This window comes from Pristiophorus japonicus, unplaced genomic scaffold (assembly GCF_044704955.1).
Source record: "Pristiophorus japonicus isolate sPriJap1 unplaced genomic scaffold, sPriJap1.hap1 HAP1_SCAFFOLD_411, whole genome shotgun sequence".
Classification (NCBI taxonomy): domain Eukaryota; kingdom Metazoa; phylum Chordata; class Chondrichthyes; family Pristiophoridae; genus Pristiophorus; species Pristiophorus japonicus.
Genome location: NW_027253992.1, coordinates 580,020 through 594,522, shown reverse-complemented (window position 1 = coordinate 594,522; position 14,503 = coordinate 580,020). Strand labels below are relative to the sequence as shown.

The following is a 14,503-nucleotide window of genomic DNA, read 5'->3' as shown; positions in this document are numbered from 1 at the left end:
CACTCCTGGGGGGGGGGGAGGGGATCCTCACTCCTGGGGGGGGGGGAGGGGGATCCTCACTCCTGGGGGGGAGGGGGATCCTCACATCCTGGGGGGGGGGAGGGGATCCTCACTCCTGGGGTGGGGGAGGGGGATCCTCACTCCTGGGGGGGGGGGGGGGGGATCTTCACTCCTGGAGGGGGGGGGGATCCTCACTCCTGGGGGGGGGGGGGCTCACTCCTGGGGGGGGGGGGGGGCCTCAATGACTGCAATGACGGGCCGGTGGTGTACAGGATCTCCCAGGTACCGAGACCCGGGGCGATCGGGCCGCGGTGAGTGCGGGTGCGGTTGCTCGTGTAGGCCCAAGCCCCGGCCTAGGGTATTCTCTCTCCCGTCCCGACCCCCCCACCCACAGGGCCCGCTTCGCTTCTCACAAACAGCCCGACTCTCACCTCGCTGTGACCTCACTTCCGGAAGCGCGAAGGGGCGCAGGGCGCAGGGCGCCGCTGCCGGAGGCCAGGCCCGGTCCGGTCCTCCAGGACCGCTCGCCCGCTCCCATTCACCGCCAGCGCTCGGGGGGGGGCGGGGGCCTGGACCGGGGCCGGGAGTCGCTGCGCCTGCGTCGCCGCCGTCCCTCTGCCGCCACCGTATGGTTCCCGGCGGAAACGGTTGTCAAAGCAAAAGGGCGTGCCGCCCGCTTGTGACGCCGCTGATTGACAGTCAGGCGCATCCAATCTGCTGCGAACGAGAGGGCGTGCCGGGCTGGGCGGACCAATGGGCGGCGGAGCGCGGCGGGCGCCGACCAATGAGCGGGCGGGAGGCGGGAGGCGGTGCGGAGCGGGCGGCCATGGCGAAGACCTACGACTATCTGTTCAAGCTGCTGCTGATCGGCGACAGCGGCGTGGGCAAAACCTGCGTGTTGTTCCGCTTCTCCGAGGATGCCTTCAACACCACCTTCATCTCCACCATCGGTGCGGTGCTGTGCGGCCCGGCGGCGGCGAGGAGGCGGCGGCCGCCCCGGCCTTGGGCCTGGTTCCGGGCCTGGGCCTGGTTCCGGGGTGCGAGCGAGCGAGGGAGGGAGGGAGCGAGCGAGCGAGCGAAGGTCGGGCCCCGGGGGATGGGCCGCGCACTCCAGCCGCTGCGCCCTGCCCTATGCCCCAAACCCCGCAGGCTCTGGTCGCTGGGCTCCCGGGCTCCTGACTGCTCAATCCGAGCCGGTCTGGGGGCCCCGGTCTGTGGGACCCCATCCCCTGAGCTGACCAGCAGCGCTGCCGGGGAGCTCCGTGCCCAGGACAGGACCGTGCTGTCTCACCAAACATTGTATATTGTATATTTTACACACACTGATTACCCTGCACATTATTTGGTCTCATGATTTTAAAAGCTTTTTTTTAAATTTACCATACTTAAAGTGTTTTAACTTTATGAATTTTTACCCTCCTAGTTTGGGCGCCTGACCAATCTGCCCTGGGACCACACCACACTAGACATTATCAACTGAGTAGTGGTGTCATGAAGTGCCTTTTTAATGCATATAGTAGTCATTCGGTGTGTTTAGTTTCTGGATGGGCTTTATTGGATATTTGCGGGTCTGGTTCCTGCCATTTACATGCATTTTCCATTTGCTGAGGGAGAGCTGGGTTGGTTCAGGAATATTGTCTTTGAGAGATGCTGTGTGGGCAGCCTGCTTAAAGACCCTGTTGAGATTCATTGCAGTTTATCGAATAGAAAGGAGATGGTACCTGGGTGGGAACTGTGTAAGAGGCTCGTGGCTTCGGGCTGAATAAGTTGCTGTGTTCCTGTGTTGTCAGCTCATTATTTTATGTGTTCATGGTTGGTTAAGGACACACGACAGCTTAGTAAGAACAGACTGTTGTATAATGCCTCACACCAGGCACATGGAACCTGAAGGGGGAAAGAATAAGAATTCATACTTAAGTTCACGAATGCATATTTAGATCAAGTTTTCTGCCATAGGAAGGTTTGGATAGGAGGTTGTGTCCTGGTGATGCTGTAACCAGTATCCTTTAACCCCAAACCCTCTAACACTTGTTTCCCTTGTTTTCAGGTATTGATTTTAAAATCCGAACAATTGAGTTGGATGGAAAGAAAATCAAACTGCAGATATGGTGAGGAATGATAAGAACATAAGAAATAGGAGCAGGAGTAGGCCATATGGCCCCTCGAGCTTGCTCCACCATTAAATAAGATCCTGGCTGATCCGATCATGGACTCGGCTCCACTTCTCCGCCCGCTCCCCATAACCCCTTATCCCCTTATCGTTTAAGAAACTGTCTATTTCTGTCTTAAATTTATTCAGTGTCTCAGCTTCCACAGCTCTCTGAGGCAGCGAATTCCACAGATTAACAACCCTCAGAAGAAATTTCTCCTCATCTCTATTTTAAATGAGCGGCCCCTTATTCTAAGATCATGCCCTCTAATTATAGTCTCTCCTATCAGTGGAAACATTCTCTCTGCGTCCACCTTCTCAAGTCCCCTTATAATCTGATACGTTTCGATAAGATCACCTCATTCTTCTGAATTCCAATGAGTAGAGGCCCAACCTACTCAACCTTTCCTCATAAGTCAACCCCTTCATCCCCGGAATCAACCTAGTGAACCTTCTCTGAACTGCCTCCACAGCAAGTATATTCTTTCGTAAATATGGAAACCAAAACTGTACGCAGTATTCCAGGTGTGGCTACACTAATACCCTGTATAACTGTAGCAAGACTGCCCTGCTTTTATACTCCATCCCCTTTGCAATAAAGGCCAAGATTCCATTGGCCTTCCTGATCACTTGCTGGATCTGCATACTATCCTTTTGTGTTTCATGCACAAGTACCCCCAGGTCCTGCTGTACTGCAGCACTTTGCAATCTTTCTCCATTTAAATAATAACTTGCTCTTTGATTTTTTTTTTCTGCCAAAGTGCATGACCTCACACTTTCCGACATTATACTCCATCTGCCAAATGTTTGCCCACTCACTTAGCCTGCCTTTCTCTGCAGTGCGCTGACTGCATCTGCCTTGAAATCAGAGTTCTTTATAATGAACACATTTAAACTTCTGACTCTTGGTGACATCACTGCACACAGATAATTTGAAAATGTCCGTGAGTTCACTCGTTGGTCGGTCAGGATCAGGAAAGTGGGTTTACCGAAGGAATGTTTGAACTTGGTGAATGTTTGAACTTGGTGAATATTTGGTGCTCCTGACAGATTAGAATATTGAGTTGTCGAATTACAGCACAGTAGGTGGTTGCTTGGCCTAGCATGCCACTGCAAGCTCTTTCAAAACAGCTTGCATTTGGATAGCTCCTTTTAATGTAGAAAATGGCCCAATATGCTTCAGAGTGGGGGAAGGAAAAATATTGGAAATAGATAAGGGAATGATGCTGTGTCATGGAGGGAGACGATAGGAGGGGTCACCAAGGCTGGGTCTACAAGATGGGTTTAGTGAGATTTTAGATGTTTCCTTTATTACAATAGTGACTACACTTCTAAAGTACTTCATTGACTGTAAAGAGCTTTGGGATGTCTTGAGGTTGTGAAAGGCGCTATATAAATGCAAGTCTTTATGTAGAGAGAAGGAGTGAGGTGGCAGTGTTTTAAGGAGGGAGTGGGTCCGAGCTGGCTCTAGGTGAAGGAGAGAAGGATGCGCAAAAGACCCGAGACAGTAGGGGGTGGGACTACAAGGCTGCACAGATGGGGTGGGGTAGGATCATGGAGAGACACGAGGATGAAAACTTTAAATGGAATGTTTTGGGGGACGGGGAGCCAGTGTACGTTGCTGAACATAGGCTTGGTGGGTGAGCAGGTCCAGTTGCAGTTTGTGACGGCGGGGAGGCCAATGCAGGGGACATTCAAGCAATTGAGGCTGGGGAGGGCAATACATGTGGATCAGGATTTTGGTGATGGAAGGACTGCGGTAGCGGTGGGTCATGTGGAAATGAGCTGTCAAGGTAGGAAGAGGAGACATTGCTCGAGATACTTTGGCTGCGATTGGACAGGCAGACAAGGGCAGTATCACGCAGCGAGCTGTTGCGATTTAGAAACAGGCGGTGGAAACAGATCCAATGGTAACTTCAAAAGGGAATTGGATAAATACTTAAAAAGGAAAATGTTGCAGGGCAGTGGGTAACGAGCAGAGGACTGGCACTAACTGGATAGCTAGCTCGTTCAAAGAGCAGGCACGATGGATGGAATGGCCTCTCTTTGTATGATTCTACGAACATGTTGCTGTCTGCCGTGAGTAGGGTGGATGTAACTGGGTGAAATTGGCAGTTCCTGGCTGTGTTTGGAGCTGTTGTCTCACATGCACGGGGGGACTGGGCTGCTTGTTTTATTTGGAGATGTGTGGTGTTCCCAGCTGCTGCTGCTCCATGTCCTCAGCTGACGATATAGTGAGAGATGCTGACAGCGAAAAAGCTGTGGTGAGTTGTGGAGTAGCGTGGATTGAGGCCTGTGTGTTGTGAGCAGATGCAGTAAGGGAGAACGTTGGAAGCATACACCGGAGTGAGGCTGGGACCGTTTGTGTTCAGAGCACAGTATCTGTCACCTGCTTCGGGTGTCCAATCTTGCTGGTTTGGTCCAGAACTGCATCTCCCAACACTGAGCAACAGAATGGTACAACAAGCAGCATTGGAACCAAGTTAACCCTTCGTGGCTGACTGCATATTGATGACTTTAGGGCACTTGACGTTTGTCCAGCTAACTTGGCTCACTAATGGTGAGCCTGTCGCTGGGGGGTGAATTCTTGCACTCTGCTCCAGATAGCCCTGTAACCCAGTGCCTGAACTAGTAGGGTGATCCCGCCAACAGCAGTGTGACAATGACCAGATTATCTGTCTTTGTGATGTTGATTGAAGGATAAATATTGGCCAGGACACCGGGGATAACTCCCATGCTCTTCATCGAAATAGTGCCATGGGATCTTTAACATTCACCTTGGAGAACAGACAGGGCTTCGGTTTAACGGCACCTCAAGACAGTGCGGCACTTCAGACACTGCCACTGAGGTGCCACTAAGCCACAGTCGACAACTCTATTACTTTCTGTTTTACCCCCACCCTCTTCATCTCTGATCACCTGGTTTGAAAACTGAATCTTGACCTAACCATACAGACATCTTCGATTTGAAGAGCCTCCTTTAGGTGAGGGCCACATGTAGAATGTCACGTGTAGATTGGTGGCACTTGGCAAAGCCCAGTGAACCCCCGGGGGCTGGTTGACTCGGAGTGGTGCCAGTAGGAAGTATGCTGGCCATTGTTACAGCAAGCTGGGTAAGGAAGCATCCACCCCAGCAGTCTGGTTCTAGCTAATCCCCTTGTGTGTCTGTGTGTGAGTAAAGGGGCTGAGCAGCAGTTTAATCAGCCAAGTGCGTGTTAATTACCTCGGACGATAGTTTTATGAACATCAGAGATGTACTAGAGAAAGGACTGCAAAATAAATGTGATGTCACAAAACAGTTAACAGAAAGACTGACGTAACATCACTGAGTGTAACTAAATCTGTTCCAAACTCCTAGGGACACAGCTGGGCAGGAGCGCTTTCGGACAATCACCACTGCATACTACCGAGGGGCCATGGTAAGGTGTCTGGCACATCAGCTTCATACATTATTAACCCTGATCAGCGGGTGCTGCAGAGAATGGCGAAGTCTGGGTGATTTGGGGGGGGGGGGGGGTCACTGCGTGGTGTGTATACAGTGAGAGTGAGGGCGGGGTCACTGCGTGGTGTGTACAGTGAGTGAGGGCGGGGTCACTGCGTGGTGTGTACAGTGAGTGAGGGCGGGGTCACTGATGTGTACACAGTGAGTGAGGGCGGGGTCACTGCGTGGTGTGTATACAGTGAGTGAGGGCGGGGTCACTACGTGGTGTGTACAGTGAGTGAGGGCGGGGTCACTGCGTGGTGTGTACAGTGAGTGAGGGCGGGGTCACTGCGTGGTGTGTACAGTGAGTGAGGGCGGGGTCACTACGTGGTGTGTACAGTGAGTGAGGGCGGGGTCACTGCGTGATGTGTGTACAGTGAGTGAGGGCGGGGTCACTGCGTGGTGTGTACAGTGAGTGAGGGCGGGGTCACTACGTGGTGTGTACAGTGAGTGAGGGCGGGGTCACTGATGTGTACACAGTGAGTGAGGGCGGGGTCACTACGTGGTGTGTACAGTGAGTGAGGGCGGGGTCACTGATGTGTACACAGAGTGAGGGCGGGGTCACTGCGTGGTGTGTATACAGTGAGTGAGGGCGGGGTCACTACGTGGTGTGTACAGTGAGTGAGGGCGGGGTCACTGCGTGATGTGTGTACAGTGAGTGAGTGCGGGGTCACTGCGTGGTGTGTACAGTGAGTGAGGGCGGGGTCACTGATGTGTACACAGTGAGTGAGGGCGGGGTCACTGCGTGGTGTGTATACAGTGAGTGAGGGCGGGGTCACTACGTGGTGTGTACAGTGAGTGAGGGCGGGGTCACTGCGTGATGTGTGTACAGTGAGTGAGGGCGGGGTCACTGCGTGGTGTGTACAGTGAGTGAGGGCGGGGTCACTACGTGGTGTGTACAGTGAGTGAGGGCGGGGTCACTGCGTGATGTGTGTACAGTGAGTGAGGGCGGGGTGACTGCGTGGTGTACAGTGAGTGAGGGCGGGGTCACTGCGTGGTGTGTACAGTGAGTGAGGGCGGGGTCACTGCGTGGTGTGTACAGTGAGTGAGGGCAGGGTCACTGCGTGATGTGTGTACAGTGAGTGAGGGCGGGGTCACTGCGTGGTGTGTACAGTGAGTGAGGGCGGGGTCACTGCGTGGTGTGTACAGTGAGTGAGGGCGGGGTCACTGCGTGATGTGTGTAGTGAGAGGGCGGGGTCACTGCGTGGTGTGTACAGTGAGTGAGGGCGGGGTCACTGCGTGGTGTGTACAGTGAGTGAGGGCAGGGTCACTGCGTGATGTGTGTACAGTGAGTGAGGGCGGGGTCACTGCGTGGTGTGTACAGTGAGTGAGGGCGGGGTCACTGCGTGGTGTGTACAGTGAGTGAGGGCGGGGTCACTGCGTGGTGTGTACAGTGAGTGAGGGCGGGGTCACTGCGTGATGTGTGTACAGTGTCAGTGAGGGCGGGGGTCACTGCGTGGTGTGTACAGTGAGTGAGGGCGGGGTCACTGCGTGATGTGTGTACAGTGAGTGAGGGTGGGGTCACTGCGTGTTGTGTGTACAGTGAGTGAGGGCGGGGTCACTGCGTGGTGTGTGTACAGTCAGTGAGGGCGGGGTCACTGCGTGGTGTGTACAGTGAGTGAGGGCGGGGTCACTGCGTGATGTGTGTAGTGTCAGTGAGGGCGGGGTCACTGCGTGGTGTGTACAGTGAGTGAGGGCGGGGTCACTGCGTGAGGTGTGTACAGTGAGTGAGGGCGGGGTCACTGCGTGATGTGTGTACAGTGAGTGAGGGCGGTGTCACTGCGTGGTGTGTACAGTGAGTGAGGGCGGGGTCACTGCGTGGTGTGTACAGTGAGTGAGGGCGGGGTCACTGCGTGGTGTGTACAGTGAGTGAGGGCGGGGTCACTGCGTGGTGTGTACAGTGAGTGAGGGCGGGGTCACTGCGTGGTGTGTACAGTGAGTGAGGGCGGGGTCACTGCGTGATGTGTGTACAGAGAGAGTGAGGGCGGGAGATCATTCAAAGTCTCGTCGCCACAGCTATTTTCAAAGCTGAATGGTCGGTTAATTGAGGTTGGTGGGTGTTTAAGGTAAGTTTGAGATCCTTCATGCACTGACTAATGTAACTTCTGCTGGTCTCTCTGGCAGGGCATCATGTTGGTGTATGACATCACTAATGAGAAGTCCTTCGACAACATCAAGAACTGGATCAGGAATATTGAGGAGGTATGTTTTACAAACCTATTGGGCTTTCCAAGTAGACATGCGACCCTGCTGTGTCAGCCTGGGCTCTGTGGTTGCACACTCCTTCCAACCCCCCCTGTTTTAAACCCATAATCCAGGCTGGCATTTCAACGCAGTTCTGGGGGAGCGCTGCACTGGCAGAGGTGCCACCTCTTGGATTAGACATTAAACTGAGAGCACTAGCCCTCACAGCTGGACGTAAAAGATCCCATGGGACTATATGAAAAGAGTAGGGGCGTTTTCCCAATGTACCGGCCAACAATGAACCCACAACCAGCACCGTTAAAAACATTATCTACTACTTTATCTCTGATGTTTGTGGGATCTTGCTGTCTGCAAATTGGTTGTCGTGTTTCCTGACACTGTACAGAACTGTAACTAACCTGATCAATTAAATGGAGCAGGCTGACCGAGGGTTTTGGACAAGATGATGTCATTTTTAGTGGGAGTATATAGAATGTTTAGGAGGAGTGATGGAACAGATTCTGTCACACAGCCACCCCGTCTCTAAAAGAAGAGTCCAAATATCAGACTTGGAACGTGCCAGTGTTGACTGATGTAATGTCCTTGTCCCTTACAGGAAAAGGGAGTCCCCGATGAGGAGCTGGAGCAGCAGTGTAATGTGGGAATTTTGGGCGTGATTGGGCTTTTGAGGGTTTTTTATTAAACAGTGCTCCTGGGGAGAAGCTTGGAGGGGCTAGCGTGAAGATTGTGGTTGGGTTTTATGCCCATTTTCACAATGTTCTGCTCAGGATTACACACTCAGCATTGGGTTCTTGGAGATCACACATTCATCAAGATCCTCTAGTACAACTCATTTTGAAAAATGTATGCAATTTGGCTCATTGAAACGCATGGAAACTCTCACCATGGCATCTCTATATTTAACTTGGTCCCAGTGTTTTTGTCAGTGTGATAGATGAGAGGATTTGAGCACCGAGAGTGTGGGGTGATGTGAGGGGGAGTTGTGGGTGTTGGATAATGTGGGACGACCGATGTACACTGAATTCAGCTGTGACCTTTTCACTATAGTTGCTTTCCTCTGTCTTCTATCTCAGCATGCCTCAGCAGATGTCGAGAAAATGATACTTGGGAACAAGTGTGACGTAAATGAGAAAAGACAAGTCAGCAAAGAACGTGGAGAAAAGGTATAAGCCCCAGAACTCTAACTGCCACTGACTGGTTTTGAGCAGGTTAGCTTCTTGTTTAGATATTCTCTCGGGAACAGAATGCTCATCACTTCCAGGAGCGAGCTTGAGCATCTGGTTAGCAATATCTGACTACACGACAGTCCAGGAGTGTACCGGTCCCACTCCCGCCCCCGCCTGTCCCCCCACCCACCCCCCCCCCCCCCCCCCCCCCCCAGTCCCCACCTCCCCGCCCTCCCCCGGTCCCCGCCTGTCCCTCCTCCCCGCCCACTCCCTACCCCTGGTCCTGCTCCCCGCCCCCCCCCCCAGTCACCGCGTCCCGGTCCCCAATTCATTGTCGCATCTTGTTGGGTCAGTGTTTTTTTTTCTCTTTCAGTTAGCCAGTGACTATGGGATCAAATTCATGGAGACCAGTGCGAAAGCAAATATAAATGTGGAGAATGTAAGTACCGATTGTTACCGAAGGTCCAGTGTGCTCACTGTATTCCGCTATCGATAGTTACCGATCCAGTGTGCTTGGTACACTCTGCTTCTAACGACACCTCTGATTGGCTGTCGTGGTCAACAGCGATGAGCTGCAGTGGCCCTGCGGTTGATGCTTGCCCAAGGCTCAGTGACATCTGCTTTGTGCTGCCTGCCCCTCTGACCTTCGGGCCCCAGTCCCATCACCAACCATTGCCCTTTGTCCCACTGTGGGGATGACCCAGCCTGGGAACTCGGCCTGCACCCTGCACAACAAGGCAAATGGCCAAGAGCTGCTGGCCGATCCCATTGGGTCTCTTTCTCTCTTTTCCCCCCCCCCCCCGGCCAAAGTCAGTGTCTGGTGTTCACTGTGCTCCAGACACGGTGATGTACAAAGTGCTGAAATATCATTAACTGACCCAGGATTATTCTCTTCTTTTCCCACCCCTCGAGAGGTATTTGTGGTTAATCGGGGGAGGGGGGGACGGCTTATGCCGGCCCCGAGGATTGACGTTGACATTTGGTGGAGGCTTCCAATTTTGATGAAATGAAGAGGTTCTGGTCTGGCGGCACCCACGTGCTCAGTCAGAATGACTTGTCTTCGTTTCACTGGAATGGGGTGAAGATCATTGAAAGCGCCCATTTGGTCTACTGTACCTGTCAGATACCAGCTTTCCCCTGGGGGCGGCTGCTGGGGTTGGCGGAGGAAATGAATGAGAAGGGTGTGATTTCTAAGGAACTGCCAAGTTTGTCGAACGCGGGCGAGAAGAAGCAAAGTCTGGTTTGGAGGTGAAGGAATCTGAGTTGCTGACACCTGGCAATAGAGGTGAGGATGGTTGGGGGAGGGGAGGGGGCAAAGGCTGTTTGTGGTGGAGGAGACGATTTGAGCTTTTCCTGTGGTCTGTGGGGATTTGGTCACAATACTGCTTCAGATAGTGACGCCAGGCGTGGTCATTACCCACAGCCCTCAGAGGTGACTGTTGTATCTGGCAGCTGGTGAAAAGTCCATGAGGGATTGGATGTGCTGGGGAATGGTGTTGAATGCAGAGTCGAGACTTGTTGAAAGGCTCACTGGAGGCAGTGATGCCAGGGTGGGTGGTGGGCCAGAGGAAGGGGAGTTAAAGACGGTGTTGGTGTAAGTGGGACATTTCTGGGGTATACAAACATAGAAAATAGGTGCAGGAGTAGGCCATTCGGCCCTTCGAACCTGCACCACCATGGCTGCAACTTCAGTACCCCATTCCTGCTTTCTCTCCATACCCCCCGATCCCTTTAGCCATGAAGGGTGTTGGGCAGTAAGGATTTTAGAGCAGAGGCAAGAGGAACTGTAGAGAGTGAGTGGGAAATGTCCATGTCGGATGCCCAGGGAGCACATGGACCCAGTATGTGCCAGGAGATGGGATTGAGGCGATTGGTGTGGTTACTCGCAAAGCCTGGGCCAAGCGCTCAGTCAGCACCAGCCATGTTGGAGCAGAAGGAAACTGGATCGGTGCAGGGGCGTTGGTAAGGTGGACAACTGGCGAGAGTGTGGAGGTGGCCGAGAGAAACACTGGGAGTGGTCAGGGAGAAGGGGATGAATCCTGCATGCTGGCAATAAGGAAAGGCAAGGGTAGCAGAGTGGGAGCGAGACTGTGGGACAGGCAGCAGGGGAATGATGGCAATGAATTTGTGCACGTGCAGTACCTTGGGATGACCATGGAGGGGCACTTTGCATGAACATGCAGCAGCAGTGGGGAGGAGCTGCCTGCCCGACAGCCCTTGTAACATGAACTGGCATGTTAGGGTCTCCCTCACTTCTGTTCTGTTTCTGGACAGAGAGTTGATGTTTCTGATGTTTACCTTTTCAGGCATTTTTCACTCTCGCCAGAGACATAAAAACAAAAATGGACAAGAAACTGGTGAGTCTCCTCCTTGCTGTGTCTGCCAATGTGCTTCCCTTGTACTGAGTGAGCGTCCTAAAGCATGAGCAATGAGGCAGCTGCTTGTGGGCGGGTGTCAGGAGTGTGGGGCACTGAGTCTTGCTGCTTGGGGCTCGGTGTATAGCGGACACAGCCTGAGCATCCATATCAGCAAGCAGTGATACAACAACTACTTGCATTTATATCGCCTCTTTAACATCGTAAAACATTTTGAGGCGCTTCCCAGGAGCGTTATCAGACAACACTTGATACTCAGCCACATAAGGGGAAGATGACCAAAAGCTTGGTGAAAGAGGGATGTTTTAGGAGCATCTTAAAGGAGGAGAAAGAAGCTGAGAGGTTTATGGAGGGAATTCCAGAGTGTGGGGCCCTGATGGCTGAAGGCACAGCGGTCAATGGTGGGCTATGGCAGTGGAGGTGGACAAGAGGCCAGTATTTCAGGAGTGCAGGAGATCTCTGAGGATTGTAGGACTGGGGGAGGTTCCAGATGTAGGGAGGGCCGAGGCCATGCAGAGATTTGAACACGGATGATCATTTGTAAGTCCGGGCTTACCGGGAGCCAATGTAGGGTGATGGGTGAACGGGACTTGGTGCCAGTTAGAAACATAGAAAATAGGTGCAGGAGTAGGCCATTCGGCCCTTTGAGCCTGCACCACCATTCAATATGATCATGCCTGATCATGCAACTTCAGTACCCCATTCCTGCTTTCTCTCCATACCCCTTGATCCCTTTTAGCCATAAGGGCCACATCTAACTCCCTTTTGAATATATCTACTGAACTGGCCTCAACAACTTTCTGTGGTAGAGAATTCCACAGGTTCACAACTCTGAGTGAAGAAGTTTCTCCTCATCTCGGTCCTAAATGGCTTAGACTGTGACCCCTGGTTCTGGACTTCCCCCAACATCGGGAACATTCTTCCTGCATCCAACCTTTCAAATCCCGTCAGAATTTTATATGTTTCTTTGAGATCCCCTCTCATTCTTCTAAATTCCAATGAATATAAGCCTAGTCAATTCAGTCTTTCTTTCTTATGTCAATCCTGCCATCCCGGGAATCAGTCTGGTGAACCTTCGTTGCACTCCCTCAATAGCAAGAATGTCTTTCCTCAGATTAGGTGACCAAAACTGTACACAATATTCCAGGTGTGGCCTCACCAAGGCCCTGTACAACTGCAGTAAGACCTCCCTGCTCCGATACTCAATTCCGCTAGCTATGAAGGCCAACATGCCATTTGTCATCTTCGCCTGCTGTACCTGCATGCCAACCTTCAATGACACCTAGGTCTCGTTGCACCTCCCCTTTTCCTAATTTATCACCATTCATGTAATATTCTGTCTTCCTGTTTTTGCCACCAAAGTGGATAACCTCACATTTATCCACATTATACTGCATCTGCCATGTATTTGCCCACTCACCTAACCTGTCCAAGTCACCCTGCAGCCTCTTAGCATCCTCCTCACCGCTCACACCGCCACCCAGCTTAGTGTCATCTGCAAACTAGGATATGACTTGCCCAGAAACGTAAGTTGTTGAAAGGAATGGGGTAACTGTGAGTTTGTTGGGCTGAGGTTTGATGAGATGTGGTGTAACTCCCCTTTTCCTTGTGTGCAGGAGGGCAACAGTCCACAAGGCAGCAGTCAAGGCGTGCGAATTACCTCGGAACAGCAGAAAAAGAGCAGCTTTTTTCGCTGTCTTCTCCTGTGATGAACTCGGCATTAAAACCCCAAACCCAAGCACTCGCTGACTGGGTGAATGTGCACGCCGTGCTTTTCCTGTACAGATGGACACTTCCTCTGGATAAGCCCTGTCGTGCTGCCCATGGCCTACGGAGATCAAGCAGCTGAGGTTTTTAGCTTTTAGGACCTGTCTGATGACGATTACCTCAGGAGTGGATATGCATACATCAGGATCTTCTGATAGGAATCCCTCCATTTTACTGATTTCCAATCTGTTGGGGTGTAATTGTTTGGAATCCTAGCATTCCTACTTCCTGCGTTCCCCTCTGGTTTTCCTCTTTTTGTTTTTCCCCACAAATCTCCTGTCGAGGAGATGCTCCTTGCATTGGGGTACGTCCTCTGTTCCTGCACCCCTGTGCTCTGCCTGCAGTATGGTGCAATCGGGGCTTCACCCACCACACTGTCCTGGATGGGCTGAGGCCGATACCTGTACTCGCTGTTATGTCAGTGATTGACGCCGTGTATCATGCGTGTGTCCCGGTGCACGTCAGAAGAATCGAGGAGCCCCCAATGTAAATTTTCAAACCGAGGCCGGTGTGCCTGTACTGACCCCACCCATAGCCCCTCCCTCCCACAGTCCTGGACAGATCCGTCCCTTGCCCCTCCCTCCCTCCCACGGTCCTGGACAGTCCCCTCGCCCCTCCCTCCCTCCCTCCCACGGTCCTGGACAGTCCCCTCGCCCCCTCCCACTCACGGTCCTGGGCAGACCCCCCCCCCCCCCCCCCCCCGCCCATGGCCATGTACAGACCTCTCACCCCTCCCCATGGCCATGTACAGACCTCCCACCCCTCCCCATGGCCATGTACAGACCTCCCACCCCTCCCCATGGCCATGTACAGACCCCCCCCCCTGCCCAGGTACTGTGTGCTGCAGGTCACTGACAGCGGCTCACTCCCGGTTCACAGCTTCTCTTTGATTGGTTGATTGGTGGTCTTGTTGCTTTTCTGGGGTTTAGTTGTTCTGGATTGTGTGCGTGTTGGAGCAGGTGTGTAGTGTAGTCGTGGCTCACATTGTTCCCTCATGTTGTCTGTGGTGAGAGTTTCCCCGATAACTGGTGGACGGGCAAGATGTTGGGATGGGGGAGAGCAAGACAGGAGGGGGAGAGGGGGGGACGGCGGGGGCAGCAGGAAGGGTGGGGGGTTGGGGGGGCAGAAGTGGGGGTTGGGGGGGCGGGGGGATGGAAGATGATGGACTGGGGGGGGGGGTGGTGGCAGGAGTGGGGGTTGGGGGTATGCGGGGGGGAAGATGATGGACTGGAGGTGGGGCATGCAGGAGAGGGGGGTGGGGAGACAGTGGGGTAGGATGGGTGACCCCCCTCCTGATGTGCAACAGCCATAAATTTGTTGATGTAGCCTATTTGTCCGCCATGTCTTTAGTTTCTCACCA

The 14,503-nt window shown here is 53.1% G+C and overlaps 1 protein-coding gene across 2 annotated transcripts; it reads left to right on the top strand.

The window, feature by feature from the left end:
- The first annotated feature begins 819 nt into the window (after window positions 1-819).
- On the top strand, window positions 820-14,209 carry rab8a (RAB8A, member RAS oncogene family). 2 transcript variants are annotated; one of them, XM_070873064.1, is made up of 8 exons: window positions 820-950; window positions 2,048-2,108; window positions 5,508-5,568; window positions 7,755-7,832; window positions 8,909-8,998; window positions 9,375-9,440; window positions 11,308-11,358; window positions 12,993-14,209. In XM_070873064.1, the coding sequence occupies exons 1-8, from the start codon at window positions 827-829 to the stop codon at window positions 13,083-13,085; spliced, it is 624 nt and encodes a 207-aa protein (XP_070729165.1). In that variant the 5' UTR covers window positions 820-826; the 3' UTR covers window positions 13,086-14,209. The 2 variants fall into 2 exon arrangements, with proteins under 2 accessions (XP_070729165.1, XP_070729166.1); XM_070873065.1 differs by lacking the exon at window positions 820-950 and adding an exon at window positions 989-1,037.
- Window positions 14,210-14,503: the final 294 nt, after the last annotated feature.

Bases quoted from the DNA above. Each gene is read 5' to 3' on its own strand.
- rab8a (XM_070873064.1), top strand. From the start codon at position 827: ATGGCGAAGACCTACGACTATCTGTTCAAGCTGCTGCTGATCGGCGAC. The intron at 2,109-5,507 runs GTGAGGAATGAT...CCAAACTCCTAG, and splicing joins AAAATCAAACTGCAGATATG to GGACACAGCTGGGCAGGAGC. The intron at 8,999-9,374 runs GTATAAGCCCCA...TTTCTCTTTCAG, and splicing joins GCAAAGAACGTGGAGAAAAG to TTAGCCAGTGACTATGGGAT.